The sequence below is a fragment of the Microtus ochrogaster genome, chromosome 10 (genome assembly GCF_000317375.1).
Source record: "Microtus ochrogaster isolate Prairie Vole_2 chromosome 10, MicOch1.0, whole genome shotgun sequence".
Classification (NCBI taxonomy): Eukaryota; Metazoa; Chordata; class Mammalia; order Rodentia; family Cricetidae; genus Microtus; species Microtus ochrogaster.
In genome coordinates, this window is record NC_022016.1 from 44,344,401 (window position 1) to 44,360,715 (window position 16,315).

General features: G+C 54.9%; 1 protein-coding gene across 8 annotated transcripts in view; it reads left to right on the forward strand.

The window, feature by feature from the left end:
• Positions 1-16,315, forward strand: part of Arhgef10l (Rho guanine nucleotide exchange factor 10 like) — a 125,496-nt gene that overhangs the window by 97,401 nt on the left and 11,780 nt on the right. For all 8 annotated transcript variants that reach the window (XM_026781945.1, XM_005352927.3, XM_026781946.1 and 5 more), the window contains 3 exons: positions 441-664; positions 2,189-2,343; positions 7,665-7,813. In XM_026781945.1, coding sequence (XP_026637746.1) covers positions 441-664; positions 2,189-2,343; positions 7,665-7,813 — 528 coding nt within the window. The remainder of the gene's footprint in view (positions 1-440; positions 665-2,188; positions 2,344-7,664; positions 7,814-16,315) is intronic.

Consider the following 16,315-nt stretch of genomic DNA (forward strand, 5'->3'; position numbering starts at 1 on the left):
TCTGTCCATTCCCTTGGCAGGTATACACATGAGGTGCATGCCATGAGCTAGATACAAAAGTAACACAGTGAATGGGACAGAGGGTTGTTTTAAGGAGACAGAATAGCTCATTAGCTCTTATTTGGGAGACCTCTATAGAGGAGAAACTGGAAAACCGACTGGTTATTGCATCTACTTGAACCATTTCTTGATTTCCTTTGGCCCCTGAAGCTAATTTGTGTCCTTATAGTTGGGAACTAATGACCTTTGTGAGATCAGGTTGTGTGTGGGATGGACAGAGGACGCACCTTTCCGTTACTATCCCCAGTCACAGTGTGTCTGTGTACGCATGTGTCTGTGTGTATCTGCGCGTTTGTCCGTGTGTCTGTGTCAGGGTGCGGTCCCCGGGAAGGTGTGCCCTAGTCACTGGCTTGACAGCCTCTCCGGGCCTCTGCTTCTAGGTTGGAGGTGGGCAGGAGGGTGCTGGTGGCCAGGTGGAGATCTTCTCCCTGAACCGGCCTTCGCCACGCACTGTCAAGTCCTTCCCCCTGGCAGCCCCCGTGCTCTGCATAGAGTACATTCCGGATCCGGAGGAGGAGGCTGAGGGTACAGAGGAGAGCCGGGTGGCTGCTGACCCCTCGGCTGCAGCGCATCCCACCGTCTGCCTCGGCTTACAGGATGGCAGGTGAGGGGCAGGAGGACGGGTTGGGATGGCTTGTCCTGCCAGGCAGGTGGCTGCAGGTAGTCCCTCCAGCTCTTCGGGTCACTAAGCAAAGCACTCTTTCCCAGCCTGGTGTCACCAGGAAGATGGGAACCGGAGACAGCCATTGTGGCATATAAGTGTCAGGAGTAGCTTATGTCATAGCTGACAGCTCTGGCACCACTTCCTGGCTGTGCATCCTTAGACACATCATGTCAAGCCAGGTTCTGGTCTGGTGAAGCTCAGGAGGACTGCATGTTGAGTGTCTGAGTCTCAGGTTCCTATGGTCAGTGAGGCTTAGTGCTCCCCACACCCATGCAGGGCCATGTGTGTACAGGAGGGCCTAATGGGGGTAGAAAGTACAAAAGAGAATCCCCCTGCATCTCTGCTCTTCACCTTGTCCTGTAGAAGGACGGTGTGTGTCTCCGAAGTACCTACTATGTGCCTCAAACATGCTGAGGGGGCTCTCTCACAGTGACCTTGCAGCCTGGGGGGGTTATCTTCATTCCCATTTCCCACACAGGGGGGAGCCGAAACTAGCAGCATTCTGAGAGGTGGTGAGGAGCCATGCTTACCCACGCCCCATACTCTGGGTTGGGACTGTAGCCTTGGGCCCTGTCTGGGGGTTGGGACTGTAGCCTTGGGCCCCGTCTGGGCCTGGACTTAGGAGAGATCTGGTGAACACCTTTTATTTTAGTTTTGAGCCAAGATACATTTCATGTAATATAATTTTAGGGGTTTGGAAGTGTGGCTTGGTAGGTGAACGCTTGCATAGCCTACACAAGGTCCGAGCTCCATCCCTAGATCTTCAGACTGGGTGAGGTGTTTCATGTCTGTGATCCTGGCAACTGAGAGGTGGTGGTAAGAGGATCAGAAGTTTAAGGCCATCCTTGGTTACATAGCAAGATGGAGACCAGCCTGGATCACACTGAGATTCAAAAAGCAAAACAAAGCAAAACAAACAATATGAAGCAGAATCACCGTTCTAGCTGTTTTAAGGAGCACAACTTGGTGGCTTCTGGCGGCCGCTACCAAGCTCCAGAACATTCTCATTTCTCCCCAGAGAAGCTTTTACCCATCTCATCCCCTCCTCAGAAACCGCTGATCACCCTCGGCCTCTGAGGGAATGCCCTCAGGCGTGCCATATACATGGCATCTAGTGCCTCATAGCCTCTGCTCCGGCTTCTCTTTACCCTGTGCATTCTTACACAGCCCAGGGGTGTTGTCATGCTTTGTTCCCTGATGGCCCTCAAGTGGGAACCCCTGATTATTTGAGGAAGAGAGCTGAAGGTCAGCACTCCGGTCAGCAGTTAGGAGCTGGCGGTTGGATTTGAACTCAGGTCTGAGTGGCACTGGAACTCGGTACCTTTCTCATTGTATTCTGGAGCCAGAGTCCTGTCTGGTGGCAGAAGCCAGGGTTTCTGTAGGAGGGAGGAACAAGGCTGGGCAAGTGAGGCCCACGCATGGGTAGGTGCCTGTGAGTCTCACTGATAGCATCTCTCCCTTCAGCATCCTGCTCTATGGCAGCGTGGACACTGGGACCCAGTGCCTGGCAACCTGCAAGAGTCCAGGCCCGCAGCCTGTGCTCTGTTTGCGGCACAGCCCCTTCTATCTGCTTGCTGGCCTACAGGACGGGACCCTCGCTGCCTATCCTCGGACCAGTGGTGAGGACTGGTGGGTGGGTGGGCTTGGGGGGCATCAGGGCACCAAACTGGGCCCGGGTCCTAAGCTGAGAGATTGAACAACACAGGCTGGGGAGGCAGTGTCAGAACGGGCTACTCAGGATGGGGGATTCTGAGACCTGACCTTCACTGGGGTCTACTGCTGGGTTCCCACACATTTGAGTCCCTGTAGAAGGAGAACATCTATTTCTCTGCCAGCAGACAAGTGCTGGGGAACAGTGCCCCATGGGCTGAGAGACCGAGGGTGGTCTTGGAAAGACCTGGATTCTTGTTCAGGCTCTGCCCCGTGACAGCCGTGTCCCTAGTAAGTGGCTCTTTTTTTGTGCCTTGGGCTCTTTTGTAAAGTGAGAGTTGGGTGGTGCCCACCCCTCTTGGTTCTTGCGAACAAAATGACTCAGTGTAGACTGGGCACAGGCCAGGATGGGTGCTGAGAAGGGGAGGCACCTTTGGGCTGTCACCATGTCGCTGGCCATGTCACTGAGCCTGAAGTGGGAGGACGGCAGGGCTATGCTGCAGCTGGATGCACTGCACCCCAGCACTCTAGGACCGGTGTCAAGGATGTGATGTACCCTCATCATCTTAAGCCTGGCTGCTACCCTGGGGAGTCACCTCTGTTCCAGGCACTAGGACACTGAGCCTGGGGAAGGGAGGAACACAGCTCCCTCATAGCCTTGTGAGAGCTGTGCACGGTCCCTGAGCCTTGCTCAGCCCCTAGTCTGGTGGTAAGGACCCAGTGGCAAGCGTGGCGGCCCCAAGACTCTACAGCAGTGTCTCCCCTCCCCCCAGGCACCCAGCTCAGCTCAGATCCGATGGCTGCGTCATCCTTGCAGCCTGTTGCAGGGTTATAAACGGATATTTGCAGTGAGGGTTTTTTCCCCCCTACTTGGCACTATGTTGGTATTTTTAATTAGCTTTTGATAAGGCATTTATAGTTTTTAATTAAAGGGGGAAGAAGGGAAAAAAAATCCCTTACCATCAGACAGAACAGAGCGTGTGTATGAATGTAAATCCTGGCTCAGATGTGCTGGGGTAGACAAGAGGGTCTGAAGGGACCGCCCACCCTCCTGTGTGCCCTAGACACCACACGACTCTAGCTTCAACCAGCCCTGCCTACCTGTGTGGGTGCTTAGGTGGGCGTGGCAGGGCTGCTGTAGGGCTCAAACAGCACAAGTTCAAGATCAAGACTCTTGAGAAGGGTCCATCCTAGACTTCTCTGGCTCTCAGTGGCATCTTGACTTGGGATGACATCACTTGTGTCCTCACGGGCCTCATGAGTATGTCTCCCTGTTCATGCGCCCTTGTGTCCCAATCTCCCCTTATAAGGACGCCTGTCACCCTGGGTTAGGGCTCCACCAACCCCAAGCCACTAATTACATCTGAAGGAATGCTGTCTCCAAGAAAGAGTCCATTCTGAGGCATTGGTGCAGGGTTAGGGCTTCAGGGGAGTCCCTGATGGAGTTTTGGGTTTAACAACTGGCTTTCAGCTTAGGGTTAGAGTCTGCTAGCTTGTCAGAATGGAGAGGCCCTGAGGGTATTACACAACCTCCCTTTTCTTTGAGGGTCTCTTCCCTGCAAATGTTTGCTTCCCCAATATGTATGAACACCTACTGTGTTCCACGGATACACTGGTCAACCAAACAGACATGCCTCCTGCCCTTGTGAGGTTTAAAGCCCCCAGAGGGAGGTCAGAATAGCCAATTCAACAAGCAGGAAGCTGGGGGCTTCTGATGTAAGACTGGGATCACCGTTCGAGCCTGACTACCTAGTAGGGTGAACTGGGTGCCTGGGGTCCACCCCAAGAGGCAGGCCCTGAAACTGAGACCTGAGAGAGAGGTGGCCAAATAAGTGGCAAGTTGAGGGAAAAGTGGAGCAGAGGGACCAGTGTGTGTGTGAAGGCCAGAGGCAGGGGTATGCCTAGCATCATGGGGGCCCCAGAGAGGAGGATGCAGAACTAGCTAATAGCAAGAGGGTAAGTGGCACTGGGCAAAGTCTGGGGACAGACAGCTGCTCATGAGAGCCTTGAGTTTGTCTTAGCTCACTGGGAAGTAGAGAGATGCAATACAGAGTCTAGACACTGGCCCGTTGGACAGGAGGGCAGGTGCACCCGGCATTGCACCCTTTCTAGAATCCTCTTCTTCTGGTGTCTGCGGCTGTAGCTGTCATGGCCTCTGAGAGGTCTTCCCTTCCCCCAGTCCCCAGCTACCCTGTGCTTCCCCAAAGAGGTGATCCCTGGTCTGAAACCAGTCTCTTAGAACCACAGCACTACGTGGTTTAAAATAGGCCCCAGAGTTCCCTTGCCTCAGGAGCAGAGGCGTTACTCTGTGCTGTCCCTGAGCCAGGCTCAAGGTACCCTTCCAGAACCTCTCCGGGGTGCCCCTGATGGCGAGGAGTGTCTGGGATGCGGACTGCCCAGGCTTCACTGCTGTATCCTGGAGTTGGTGCTGGATGAGATGTGTATAGCAAAATGCAGCCTCCTTACCTGTGAAATGGGGGTGCAGACAGCTGTCCTGACAGACTGTGTGTGCAGGTTACATGTGCAGATTTCCCTAGGGCCTACAGTGGAGCCCCCCACCTCCGCCCAGGGTGGGCCCCTCTCAGCCTCAGTGGCTTTAACTCTGCGTCCTGCCTCCTGGCACCGGCCAGATCTGTGGACCCCTGTGGGAGATCAGCGGGCTGTGTCACCTGAGGCTAGGGGAGGGGGTGGAGAGATGCTGGCATCCTGAAGGTGCCTTTGCTGAGACAGGCTTTCCTCGCTGCTGACCGGCTGTGCAGTCAGAGCCAGCCTAGATGAATGGGCTGTCACGCAGGGGCAGGGGCGGGCCCCACGAGTGCAGGTTCTGGACCATGTGCTTGCTAACAACTACCCAAGGGTTGGGAAGCGGAGATGGTTGGAGGGGATGCCCCTCAAGCCCTGCCCAGCCTCGGAAATTACCTTTGTAGTCTGTGAAGCCAGTGAAGTGGGGGCTGGAAGGACCGTAGAGGACAGAATCTTTCCAGAAAACCAAGTCCCAGCAAGGTCAGCAAGTCCAGGGAGCCCCCGTGGGTTCTGACGGGGGCTCCTGGCCACTGTCCACTCTGATACAAATTTATATTGAATTTTATCACAGTTCCATGCTTTGGAGGGCTTCAGGGGACACCAACCCATGAAGGTGGGATGGTCAGTGTACACATGACCCGCAGGCCTTCAGTGACTGTGGTGTACTGTCCTTGGGTGGCAGGTGCAAGGGTTCCTCAGCCATTGCTGCTGTGTCCTTGGGCGAACCCCAGTTCCTAGCCTCTGAGATGCTACCCCAGCATCTTTAGCTCCTTTCCTCAAGTGTTAACCCGCTCACATCTTAGCCACAGTGGCAGAGGTTCTGGCATCTGGCCACAGTCACTGCTTACCTTTGGCCACTAGGGGGCACTCAAAAGCCTTGTATTTCCCTGAATCTGGTGCCCTGGGTCCAGGGTCACATTCCTATGGAGGTCTGGCCTCCTTCTGGTCACCTGCCCCTCCCAGAAGTGGGAAGTTGGGCTGGGAGGCAGCCAGGCTTGACCCAGCTCTGGGTTTAAACTCTTTGGGGGAGTTCTCTACTCTGGGCCTCTGTTGTCACCTTTAATGGCGCCAGCACTGGCTTCTGTAGACTACCCGGAGCCAGTGAGCAGGGACGACCGTGCAGCTGTGTGACTTGGGTAACTGAACTTGCAGCCTGTTAGCTGTAAGTCAGGGCCAGTGACAGTATCTGCCGCGCAGGCTTGTGGGAAGTAAAGACTTCATTCATGAGCAGAGCGACTGGCACACAGACGCGGAGGGGACTCAGCGTTGGCCACGGGCACTTTTCACCAGTGCCCCATGCTGTGTTGGGTCAGCATGCACAGTTCCTTGGCTCCTTGCAGCCTCTGAGGAGTGGGGGGTGCGTGGTTATCACACCCACTTTAGAGAAAGACACCGAGGCTCAGAGAGGCCAAGTCCCTGCCCAAATGGACTTGGCACTCAGAGCCACAGAGTGCTCTAGCCTGGCCTGCCTGCTGTGCGTGTGGTCATGCTCTGAGTTGGAAGGAGTGGTAGTGTGTATGGGAGGGGGTCCCCCAGTTCTTAATTTATTAGCTGGCTGGGAGTATGGAGCAGGGTTCAGGCGGAGGCTGATGGTGGAGGACACGCTGACCACATGCAGCCAGGAGACGGGGTGATGAGTTTGGTGGCTTCCCCGTATAACTTGGGGTCTTCCATCTCTGGAGACAGCAGGTGACTCAGAGGAGGGTATGTCTGCAGCGAGTGACTTTGTGTGAATTGTCTGCTGGGGACCTAGGGGGTGGTGGAGGGAGACAGAGGACTCTCTCCCACAGCTGACTATCCTGCCTCCCCAGCCTATTGCTCTAGCATGTGCACTCCCCACAGACCCCTCATTGGGCCTCAGCTCCCCCAAGTCTCCTCTCTGCCCTGCACCCTGACAGCCTAGGGCAGCCACTAGGGCTCAGTGCAGCCTGAGATGTGACTGCAGAAAAGCCAGTGTCCAGCCACTGTGATCAGGTGCTAGGGAACGGTTCGCAGTGAGCTGGGCATGGTTGGAGGCAGGGAGGGGAGATGCTTATTTCTGGGCCAGGCTGCTGCTTCAGTCTCTGGGAATGGAAGATAGAAATGTCACCTCTCAGAGCTTTTTCCCCGCTGCATCTGGTGGTGTCTCTGGAGGGAAAGATCTTGGCAAAGTGACAGGAGCATCCTCAGGTGACAGGGTCTGAAGGAAATCCTCATGATGTTGAGATGAGCTGGGTTCTCAGTGAAGTCCCTTCCCCCATCCAAACTGAGACTTTGAGAAACTGAGGGGAGGTCCATTTAAGGCCCTTAGCAGAATCAGGACCATGCTGGTCACAAGTCCCTGAACTCTGGGGTCCTGTGATCTCCCGGCAGGAACTATTGTGGAGATTGACTCTCCCAGAAGCCCCTGTGTATCTGTCCTCCACGTGTGTGTTCCTTGGTGTTTGGCACATGAGCTCATAACTGGATTGGTGGCTGCTGTCTCTACCCATTATAGTTTCCCAGAGGGCGGGGCCTATAGCTGCTCCTGCCTCTGTTCTAGGCACCCAGCTCATGGCCCAGCTGGTCGTAGGTGCTTTCTGAGTGTGAGTGGAGTGAAAGAATGAGGGAGAGAGAGTCAGAGAAGGGGGGGAAGTGCAGGGTGGTCCCCAGGGCAATGGAGTATAGTAGCAGTCACCCCCGTGCAATGAAGGTGAAGGACCCTGGTGGGAGCAGGTATTTGGAGCTCTCAGCGAAGCTCCCCCTGCAAGGTTTCAGTCATTGACCCATGTTCTCTTCTCTCCCATAGGTGGGGTTCCCTGGGACCTGGAGAGTCCCCCCATGTGCTTGACGGTGGGCCCAGGGCCCATTCGCACACTACTGAGCCTGGAAGATGCCGCATGGGCCAGCTGTGGGCCGCGGGTCACTGTCCTGGATGCTGCCACTCTGCAGACTCAGGTACCCATACCCAGGACTTGCAACCCCAGAGTCCCTGCTGGGACACAGAGCTACAGCCATCTTGTGGCCTGTGCTTTTTAAGCAGAGGTATAGGTGGGGGCAAGCTGTGTGTCTCTTCTGGGATGAGGGCCCAGCCTCACGGGCTATGCCAGGCTTGCCTGTCCCACCTCGTCACATCCCATGCTTCATCCTTAGTGGCTGATAGGGACTTTGTGGTGGCCTCCCAGATGGTATTTTGGTGACATTTGCCATTGTTGATGTGTTTGGATTTTTGATCTGATCAGGATATGGCGCCAGACCCAGAGGGGAGCCTGACAAAGGTCCCCAGACAGGCAGGCTCCTTGGGCATGCACCCTGGTGGGGGCCTCTTTTCCTGTCTCTGCTAGGTTCTGTCTGGGACACCTCTGATTTGATACTTGATAGCTCAGGCACCAGGCAGAACTTGGTGCTGCTAGCTTGTAGGTGGCCAATGCAGGGTCCTGGAAGGTTTAGTCTTCACAGGATAAGTGGGGAAACTGAGGTATGGGTGCCATGAATGATCTCTAGGGGTGTGTGTGTGTGTGTGTGTGTGTGTGAGAGAGAGAGAGAGAGAGAGAGAAGAGAAGTTGGAGATGTAACCTAATAGTCTCATTATCCATGTTCCTGCTTTTGCTGAAATCTCGATGTGAGAGAGAGCCTGAACTGGCACATGGGTCTGGGCCAGTCGTCACTTGGACAATGAACACCTTTGTGTTCCCCATGGAAACACTGGTTTCTGGTACATGAAGGAGGACAACATATGTCCTTTCTGAGGTCCTGTGGCTCCCTGTAGGAGGCAGAACCAAGAGGTCTGTGGGTGTCCTAGGTGAGGAGGCTCATGCAGGGCCAGAGGCTGAGGCAGTCTCAGGGGTCAGAGGCCCAGGAGAGTGGTTTGGTCTCACACACAGGTCTGAGGACCAGAGAGTCATTAAGGCAAATGCCAGTTTGAAGCAGGCAGTCTGAGGACCCCAAAGCGTTGAGGCCTGGCTCTGAAGATGGAAATACCTTCCATCTGCCTTAGCTACCGAGTCAGAGAGCAATTCTCCCTCTCAGCTGTGGTGGTCGCTGGACCATGTGAGGCCCACACACTTGGGGAGGCTATCTGTGTGGCTCTGTCTACAGGTCAAATCTTTTTCTTCTACTGAAACACCCACACATACATGCCCTGAGTCATGATTGACCAGCTACCTGGACACTGGTCAGGTCATTGCCTGAAGTGACGCTAAGTGGCCATGTTGAAAGAGCTGCAGTACCAGCCCACACCAGCAGGGGCAATGTGGTGGACATGGGGGCAATTGGATGACTGACCGTATGCCAGCCGGCTCTTTAGGAGGGGAGGCTCTGTTTTTGTGAGCCACATGGCTCACGTGTGTGTGTGTGTGTGTGTGTGTGTGTGTGTGTGTGTGTGTGTATGTGTGTGTGCGCGCGCACACAACCTTGAGTGTCATTCCTCAGGTACCGTCTATCTTTATCTTCAAGACAGAGTCTCTCTGATCCTGGAACTTATCAACTAGGCTGGCTGATTGTGTTCCCCTGGGATCTGCCTATCTCTGTCCCACCTCCATTCCCAGCATTGGGATACAATGCCTTCCTCTATTTTCTTTCTCTTTCTTTCTTTCTTTCTTTCTTTCTTTCTTTCTTTCTTTCTTTCTTTCTTTCTTAATATGGGTTCTGGGAGTTGAACTCAAGTATGCACGCTATGCCATCTCACAAGCCCCGTGCTGCCATTTGTAGAGAGAAAGCTGGGGTTGCTGATAGCCACTTTGCTGCTCCTATGGGGTCTGTCCCATTCAGAGGTTACTTGGGCATGGCACTGAAGACCTGTGACCTCCCTGGTGCTGCTGGGCCAGACCGGAGGCCAAGGAGGTGTGGCCAGTGAGAGCACAGCCCTATCTTCCTGATTCCTTGTTTTCCTGAAGAGTGGGGAGGGGACCTGATAGCTGTAACCACAGACCCTCTTCCTGCCCCCCCCCCTGCTGTACCCTAGAAGACTTCCCTGCTAGGAACCCCCACCCCCACACACACTTCCCTTCAAGGCCGAGCCACCTCCTCTATCTTGGGAAAGGAAGATGGATGAGGTCAGCTGGCACACCAGGTCCTGTGGTCCCCGAGACTGTTCCCTTAGACGTCTCTTTCAGGGAGGGAGTGCGCTTTCAGGGGAACCGAGGATGGTGGCTGCTGTGGAGCTGGAGATCGGACTGGGGAAGCTGGAAGTTGGCTGCCTCCCCCAGACTCCCGGGCGATCTCGTTAACAGGAGCAGTGGAGGCTCCTGAGAGGGGAGAGTTGGTAGGACTGTGAAGTGCCCCACCTCTGTCCCAGCCACTATTGCCCCATCTCTGTCGGTAGGGCACCCTGCACTCCTGTAGGGGGTATAGTTTGTGAGCAGGGCTGGGATAGGACAATGGCTTTGTCTCTGCTGTGCTTTGTGACCTGGGCGGGTCACCGAACCTCCCTGTGCAAGGTGGTTAGACATCCATGATCCTGTGTGCCTAGCTCCCCGACTTTCAGCTGTGCGAGGCCTAGAGGGTCAAACTGCTTGCATAGACTTGGACATCAGTGGTATGGGCCTTGTCAGCCTCCGTTGGCAGTGCAGGTCTGCCTCCCTCTCACTTCATGGGAAGAAACTCCATCCCCTCCTGCCCCAGGAGTGTGAGCTGGGTACAGAGGAGGTTTGTAGCGCCTGTGTGGCTGCTCTCACTCGATTTTGCCCCTCAACGGCCACAGTATTGTCTGGCTCTGGCCGACTGTCCCAGGGCTCCAGGGACCTCCTGGCTCCTGTGAGGCTGTGGTGATTTAAGATTAGGTCTGGACCAGCTGCTCTTATGGCAGGGTCATGCTGGCCTTTCACCTGTTCCGTACACCTGGCAGGGAGCCTAGGGTCACTGGCCAGGGAGTCCGAACAGGAGGGGCTGGGAAGCCGGAAGGTGAGCGTTCCTGGGCAGTTGGGAAGTTTCTATGCAGGTGAGTGGCAGCTCGCCTCCCCCTCCCCCATACGTTCGCCACAGTCGTAGCTCAGTTACAAGATCACACCATGTATATTTAATAGAGCCGGCCTCCTGCCTGAATGGAAGGGAGCTGCCCGCTCTGGCATTGTGTGTTAGAGCTGGGTGGCTGCTGCTAATGACCGCAGACTCAGCCTTGGGCTAGCTGGCGCCAGGCTTGCCTCTGGGTCCCTGGTGAGATTAGCCAGTTCTGGGGGAGCCTCTAGAGTGTCCACACATTTCTGTCTATGGTTGTACTGAGCCTGGGTTCAGCACCTGCAGGGTCTTCCATGCCCCAGCATGCTGCTGGCTTCCCAGGGATCCCTGTGTAGCACCTGCCCATGTAACCTCCCCCAGGGTTGAGGAGGACCATGGGGACTGAACATTCTGGAAACTTAGAGCCAGCTAGCAAGTATCCCAAGCTAGGAGACCTGGTCGTGCATTTCTCACGGGTACAAGATGAAGACACCAGGGTTAATCTAGGTGTCTCTGTGCCCAGGAAGTGACAATGGGTTTTGGACCTGGCTGGGACTTAATGTATTTTGCATATATAAACTCATTTTATCTTTAAGCCACCCTCTGACAGGACAGTTGTTCCTGCTTAAAAGATGAAGAAACAGGCACAGAGAGGTTAAGTAATTCGCCCGAGGCTACATAGCTAGAAAGAGCCAGACTCAGGATTTGAGCACAGGCCTTACGGGTCTTAATTCCCAGGCAGCTTGTCTCAATAAAAAGGAGGTTCAGCCTCTTCTGGGATGTCACTCTGGGGGTTCCCGTTAGGAACCTGCATCCTTTACTATTGCATCTTCCGGGTCAAGGATTGTTCTTTGCACCTTGTGTCTGGTTCATTGATGGTGACAGCAGGTGCAGCCTAGGGGACAGTCCTAGTGGGCAGCTGTTGGATGCAGTGTATGCCACCAGCCTCCAAGTCCTCAGGCACTTAGGGGACCAAGACGAAGCCAGACCTGGCCTCTGTTCTTCAGGAGTTCAGAGTCCATTGTGGAGAGAGACCAGGTCTATGGTGTTACTTGGCATGGTGAGGTACCTGGTGTGGCTGGAACCCAGGGAGGCAGGAGCAGTGCCAGCTCTTGCTAGAGGGTACACAGGACCCGGGAGGTGGGGATCAGGGCTGGGCTGGGCTGGGGCAGTAGTATGTGATATGTCACTCAAGAGAAGAACAGGGTGTCGGTTGGGAAGAGTCAGGAGTCAGGCCTACATCCTGGGAGCTGGAGGCGTGCATGACACCAGATGGCAGGGCGGTGGGGGCGGATCTGGGGAAGGGATCAGCGAATGGAGGATTGTTTTTCTCAGCCCACTTGGCCGGGTCCCTGCCTCCGTCCTGACCTTGCTCGGTTCAGGCCCCACGGAGCTGGACCACCGCTGCCTCTGGGCTTTGCGATTACCACCGATTGCTTGTTCGGCTCCTTGATCCCAGCAGAGGCAGAAGCGAGGCCTGTTAAATAATAATGTGGCTCACCAGGGCCTGTGTCAACACCGCGTCCCCGTGTTCATTATCTGCACCGCCACCTTCAAAGTCTAATCCAGTTGTCTGGAGTTCATTCGGAGTGAGCGATCGCTGGAGGGGGAGCTGGCTGTGGGGTGATTGTTGCATCTTCATTAGAAAAAAAAAACCCAACAAAGACATTGGGGACAGCAGGCCTGAGACAGGGGGTGAGCTCTGCTGGGAGGGTGTGGTGGGGTATCAGGCACGTCTGCTCCCACGTGAGTGGCCTGGGGTCTCTGCCTCCCACTCATGGGTCAGGGAGGGGTGGTGGGGACACGGCTGGGGCTGTGGATGTCCTTGAGTTGTTAGATATGTGTAATGCTGCAGACAGATGGACCAGCTTGGTGTGCAAAGGGGTACCAGTCAGAAACAAGCTCTTTTGTTGTATTTTAAAGTTTTAATTTTTAAGATTTTTTTGTTATATGCATGCATGTGTGTCTCTGTGTGGTTATGAATTATGAGTGTGGGTATCCACGGAGGCCAGAAGATGCCCTGGAGCTGGAGTTAAGGCAGCTAGAAGATATTTGACGAGAGTGCTGGGAATTGAACTTGGGTCCTTTGGAAGAGCAGCAAGAGTTTTTAACCAACTGCTGATCCATCTCTTTAACCACTTCCTTCTTCTTTCCCTGTTTTTGTTGTCGTCATCCTCCTCTTCCTCCTCCTCCTTCTTCCTCATTCTCCTCCTTCTCTTTTAAATTTTATTATTATTGCTGGGGGAAGGGGCGCATGTGCCACAGGGTGCCTGTGAAGGTCAGAGGACAGTTTCGTGTAGCCATTTCTCTCCTCACTTTATGTGGGTCTCAGAGTTTGAACTCAGGTCATCAAGTGCGCATGGCCAGTACCATATTCTCTGATCTGGCCCTATGCTTTTTCTTTCTTCCTTTTTTTCCCCTCGACATCCACACACCCGCCCACCCTTCTACTCTCCGCTGGCCTTGGAACAGGCTGGCTCCTTTGCACAGCCAGCCTTCGCCCTCTGGTGCCCTCTGTCCTAGGGACACATTCCCATCCCACTGCTCCATCTCTGCCACTCTGCCACTGGGCGGTATCGTCACCTCCCCAGCAGGCCACTCTGCCCTGGCTTTAGCCAGTTTGCTTCCATGCTGGTCACGACTTAACACGTGGACTGGCCGTGTGACTACATGAACATTTGTCACTCTCTGAAGACATCTCCTCGATGGTTGTCCCTGGGGCCATTAGGACATAGGCTCCTATGTACAGCAGGTGCAGCAGGCCCAGGGGCTCATGGCTCCATGGAGGGCGTCCTGCAGAGCAGGTGCAGTTTGCAGGTCTGTGTGACCTGGCAGCAGCTACCTTTTCCCACATGGTCTGCGGTCTGCACTGGGAGAGGCTTAGACACCAGGGGCCAGCCCAACTGTCCCTCCTGTCCTAGGAGGAAGTGTGAGACTGAGGACTTGGGGACAAGGAGGCCACCCCAGGAGTAAGGTGGAGGTTGAGTGAGTGCTGGTCAGGGTGTCTCCTGGCCATCGGGGTAGACCCTGCCTGTACAGTAGCTGCTGGTGTAGGACAAGATGGGCATTGTACCCTTGATCCAGATGTGCCAGGCTGTGGGGCACATGAACTCACAGCTGTGCTACTCGAGGGCCTAGGACCCCCCTCAACACCTGCCTTGAGGGGTTTCTACCACAGCCCAGAAGCCCAGAGCTCAGCCAGTGTCTCTGGTAACTGTTTTTATCTTGCTGGGGATGGGACATGGGCCCCATGCATGCTTAGGAAGTGTCCTGGCACCCCACCCCCACCCCCTGGCACTTTGGAAGAGCCTGACCCTGAGGTCCTGCATCCATGGTGTCCCTCTCCTATTATACTCCTGCTCCCTGACCTCTGGAAGAGCCCATATAGGGCTGAACTTGAACTCCCCCACCCCCATGGAGTTCTGCTCTGGGACTGTACTTCACACCCTAGCTGTCTATGGATACTTTGGGACTGTGCATGCAGAACGAAGCCACGCAGAGCAGGGTTGTCTGGCTCGCCTTGTTCTGGTTCTGAGAGTCCTCCTTGCCAAGGTGTGCAGTAGAGGTTCAGGCCAGCAGGGGCAAGCACACCAGCTGACCCAGGACCTAAGTACCCAGCCTGGAGAGCATGAAGGCCCTGCTGGAAGCCAAGTGTACACTGGCAGTCAGTGGTCCCACTCTGCTCATGCGCCTGACCTGCGCTGCCCCACGCTGCCCCCTTCCCCTCCCTCCGGACCAGTATGAACCCTTTTCGCCACTCAGTCCAACAGACAAGAGACTCCTCTGGACTTCTGGGCACCTTTCTGTGCACCCCATGCATCCATGCCCCTCCCCCCCCCGCCCTTAATTTTCACGTTAGCGCCAAAACTTCGTTTGCATGCATTAGCTGTTGTAAATCCGTCACGGGCCCCGACACAGCATGAATAAAACATCACTGGGCTGTATTAGTTTTCCGTCTCTCATCTTATTTATGACACAAAACGGGTGGGAATTTGAAGAAAAAAAACCCGAAACCCAGGCACGCGGCTTCTAGGGTAATGCGATGCAAATTGGCACGAGAGCAAAATGAACCCCCAAGTTCTCTGAGCATCTGGGGACCCCCCTCAGTGGAGTGCTTGGTGTTTGGTCACTGAAGCACGTGGGGTCTGGAGCCGAGTCCATGGAGTCAGCTCTGTCTGGTTTTGTCTTAATTTTTTTAAACTCGTGCCTTATTGCCCTCCCGTTCTTATAAACGAGGAGCTGGCGAGCAAAGAACGCGAGATACTGACTTGATAGTGGGAACTTCCTAGGAGTTCAAAAGGAGGGCTTTCTACAGCAGCAAGGATTAGGTTAGATCTGCAGAAGAACTGCTTGTGGGGAGAAGGACAAGGGTGTTTTTTGGGATCCTGATGTTTTCTTCCCAGGGAGCACAGTAGAGCAAAAAAAAGTCAACCGTGAGGGCGTGGTCAGGCGTGAGGGAGTGGTCGGGAGTGAGGGCGTGGCCATGCGTGAGGGAGTGGCCAGGCATGCTGACTGCCTGGGTTTTGTGGTTGTTAGGACAAGGGTACCTTCTGGTCTCAGCCAGAGCTGCCTAAGGGACAGGGCTTTGGGTCCTGTCTTCTCACCAGGAAGAGCCAACTCTGGGAAAGTTTAGGTTGATAAAAAGATTTTCATAGTTTTTCCAAGAAGTTTAGAGCCCCTGGCTCTGGGATCTGACAGAGAAGTTGACTCAGGCAGGGATGGGAACTGGAAGCGAAAGGGAGCAGCCTGGGGAGGGGACAGATGGATGCTAGGAAGGGACAGATCCCACACAGGCGGCAGGCTAACCCCAGTACCCACCTTGCGCTCCCTCCCTCCCTGGGGCTCTCCCCATCTCCCAGACCCCTAAGTCTGTGGCAGGGGAAGGGGGAGGCAGGGACCCAAGAGACAGCCACCTAGCCATTTAGAATATGACAAAGACACAAAGGGCCGCAGGTACTGTTTACTGAGTGGCTGACGTAGCCATGGGGCTGGGGCCACATTGCCCCCTGGGCTTTGGGTATGCTGCCAGCCCTGCTCACTGAATGGCCTGGGGAAGAGTCTAAAGGACAGGGGTTAGACCAGTACCTGCTGCTTGGCTCCTTGGCATCAGGTCTGGTTGAGCCTATACTTGTCTGTAAGCCTGCCAGCTGGGCTGAGGGAGGCTCTGTGGGAACCTCTGTAAGAGGTGTCCCACTGACCTCTGACCCTGTTGGGACAGGCTTGGATTGTGGACATTGTGGCTCAGAGATAAGCTGGCTGGCTTTATGGTTTCTGCTGTCAAATGCCTAGTTTCTCTCCTGTAAGCTTTGGAATAGTTGTAGAACTCACTGGGGGCTCCAGCTGCTCCTTGCATATTCAGCCCCCAGGGCGAGCAGTTTAGTCTTCACCTCTCTTCCACAGCTCAGCCATGGCCCCATGGCCCCATGGCCTTACAGATGCTATGGATGAGTGGTCCAGGGTAATCTGGAGCCACGGGAGGATCAGAGTCAGGCAGAGGGAGGAGATGGAGTGAGGGGGAAGGAGCCA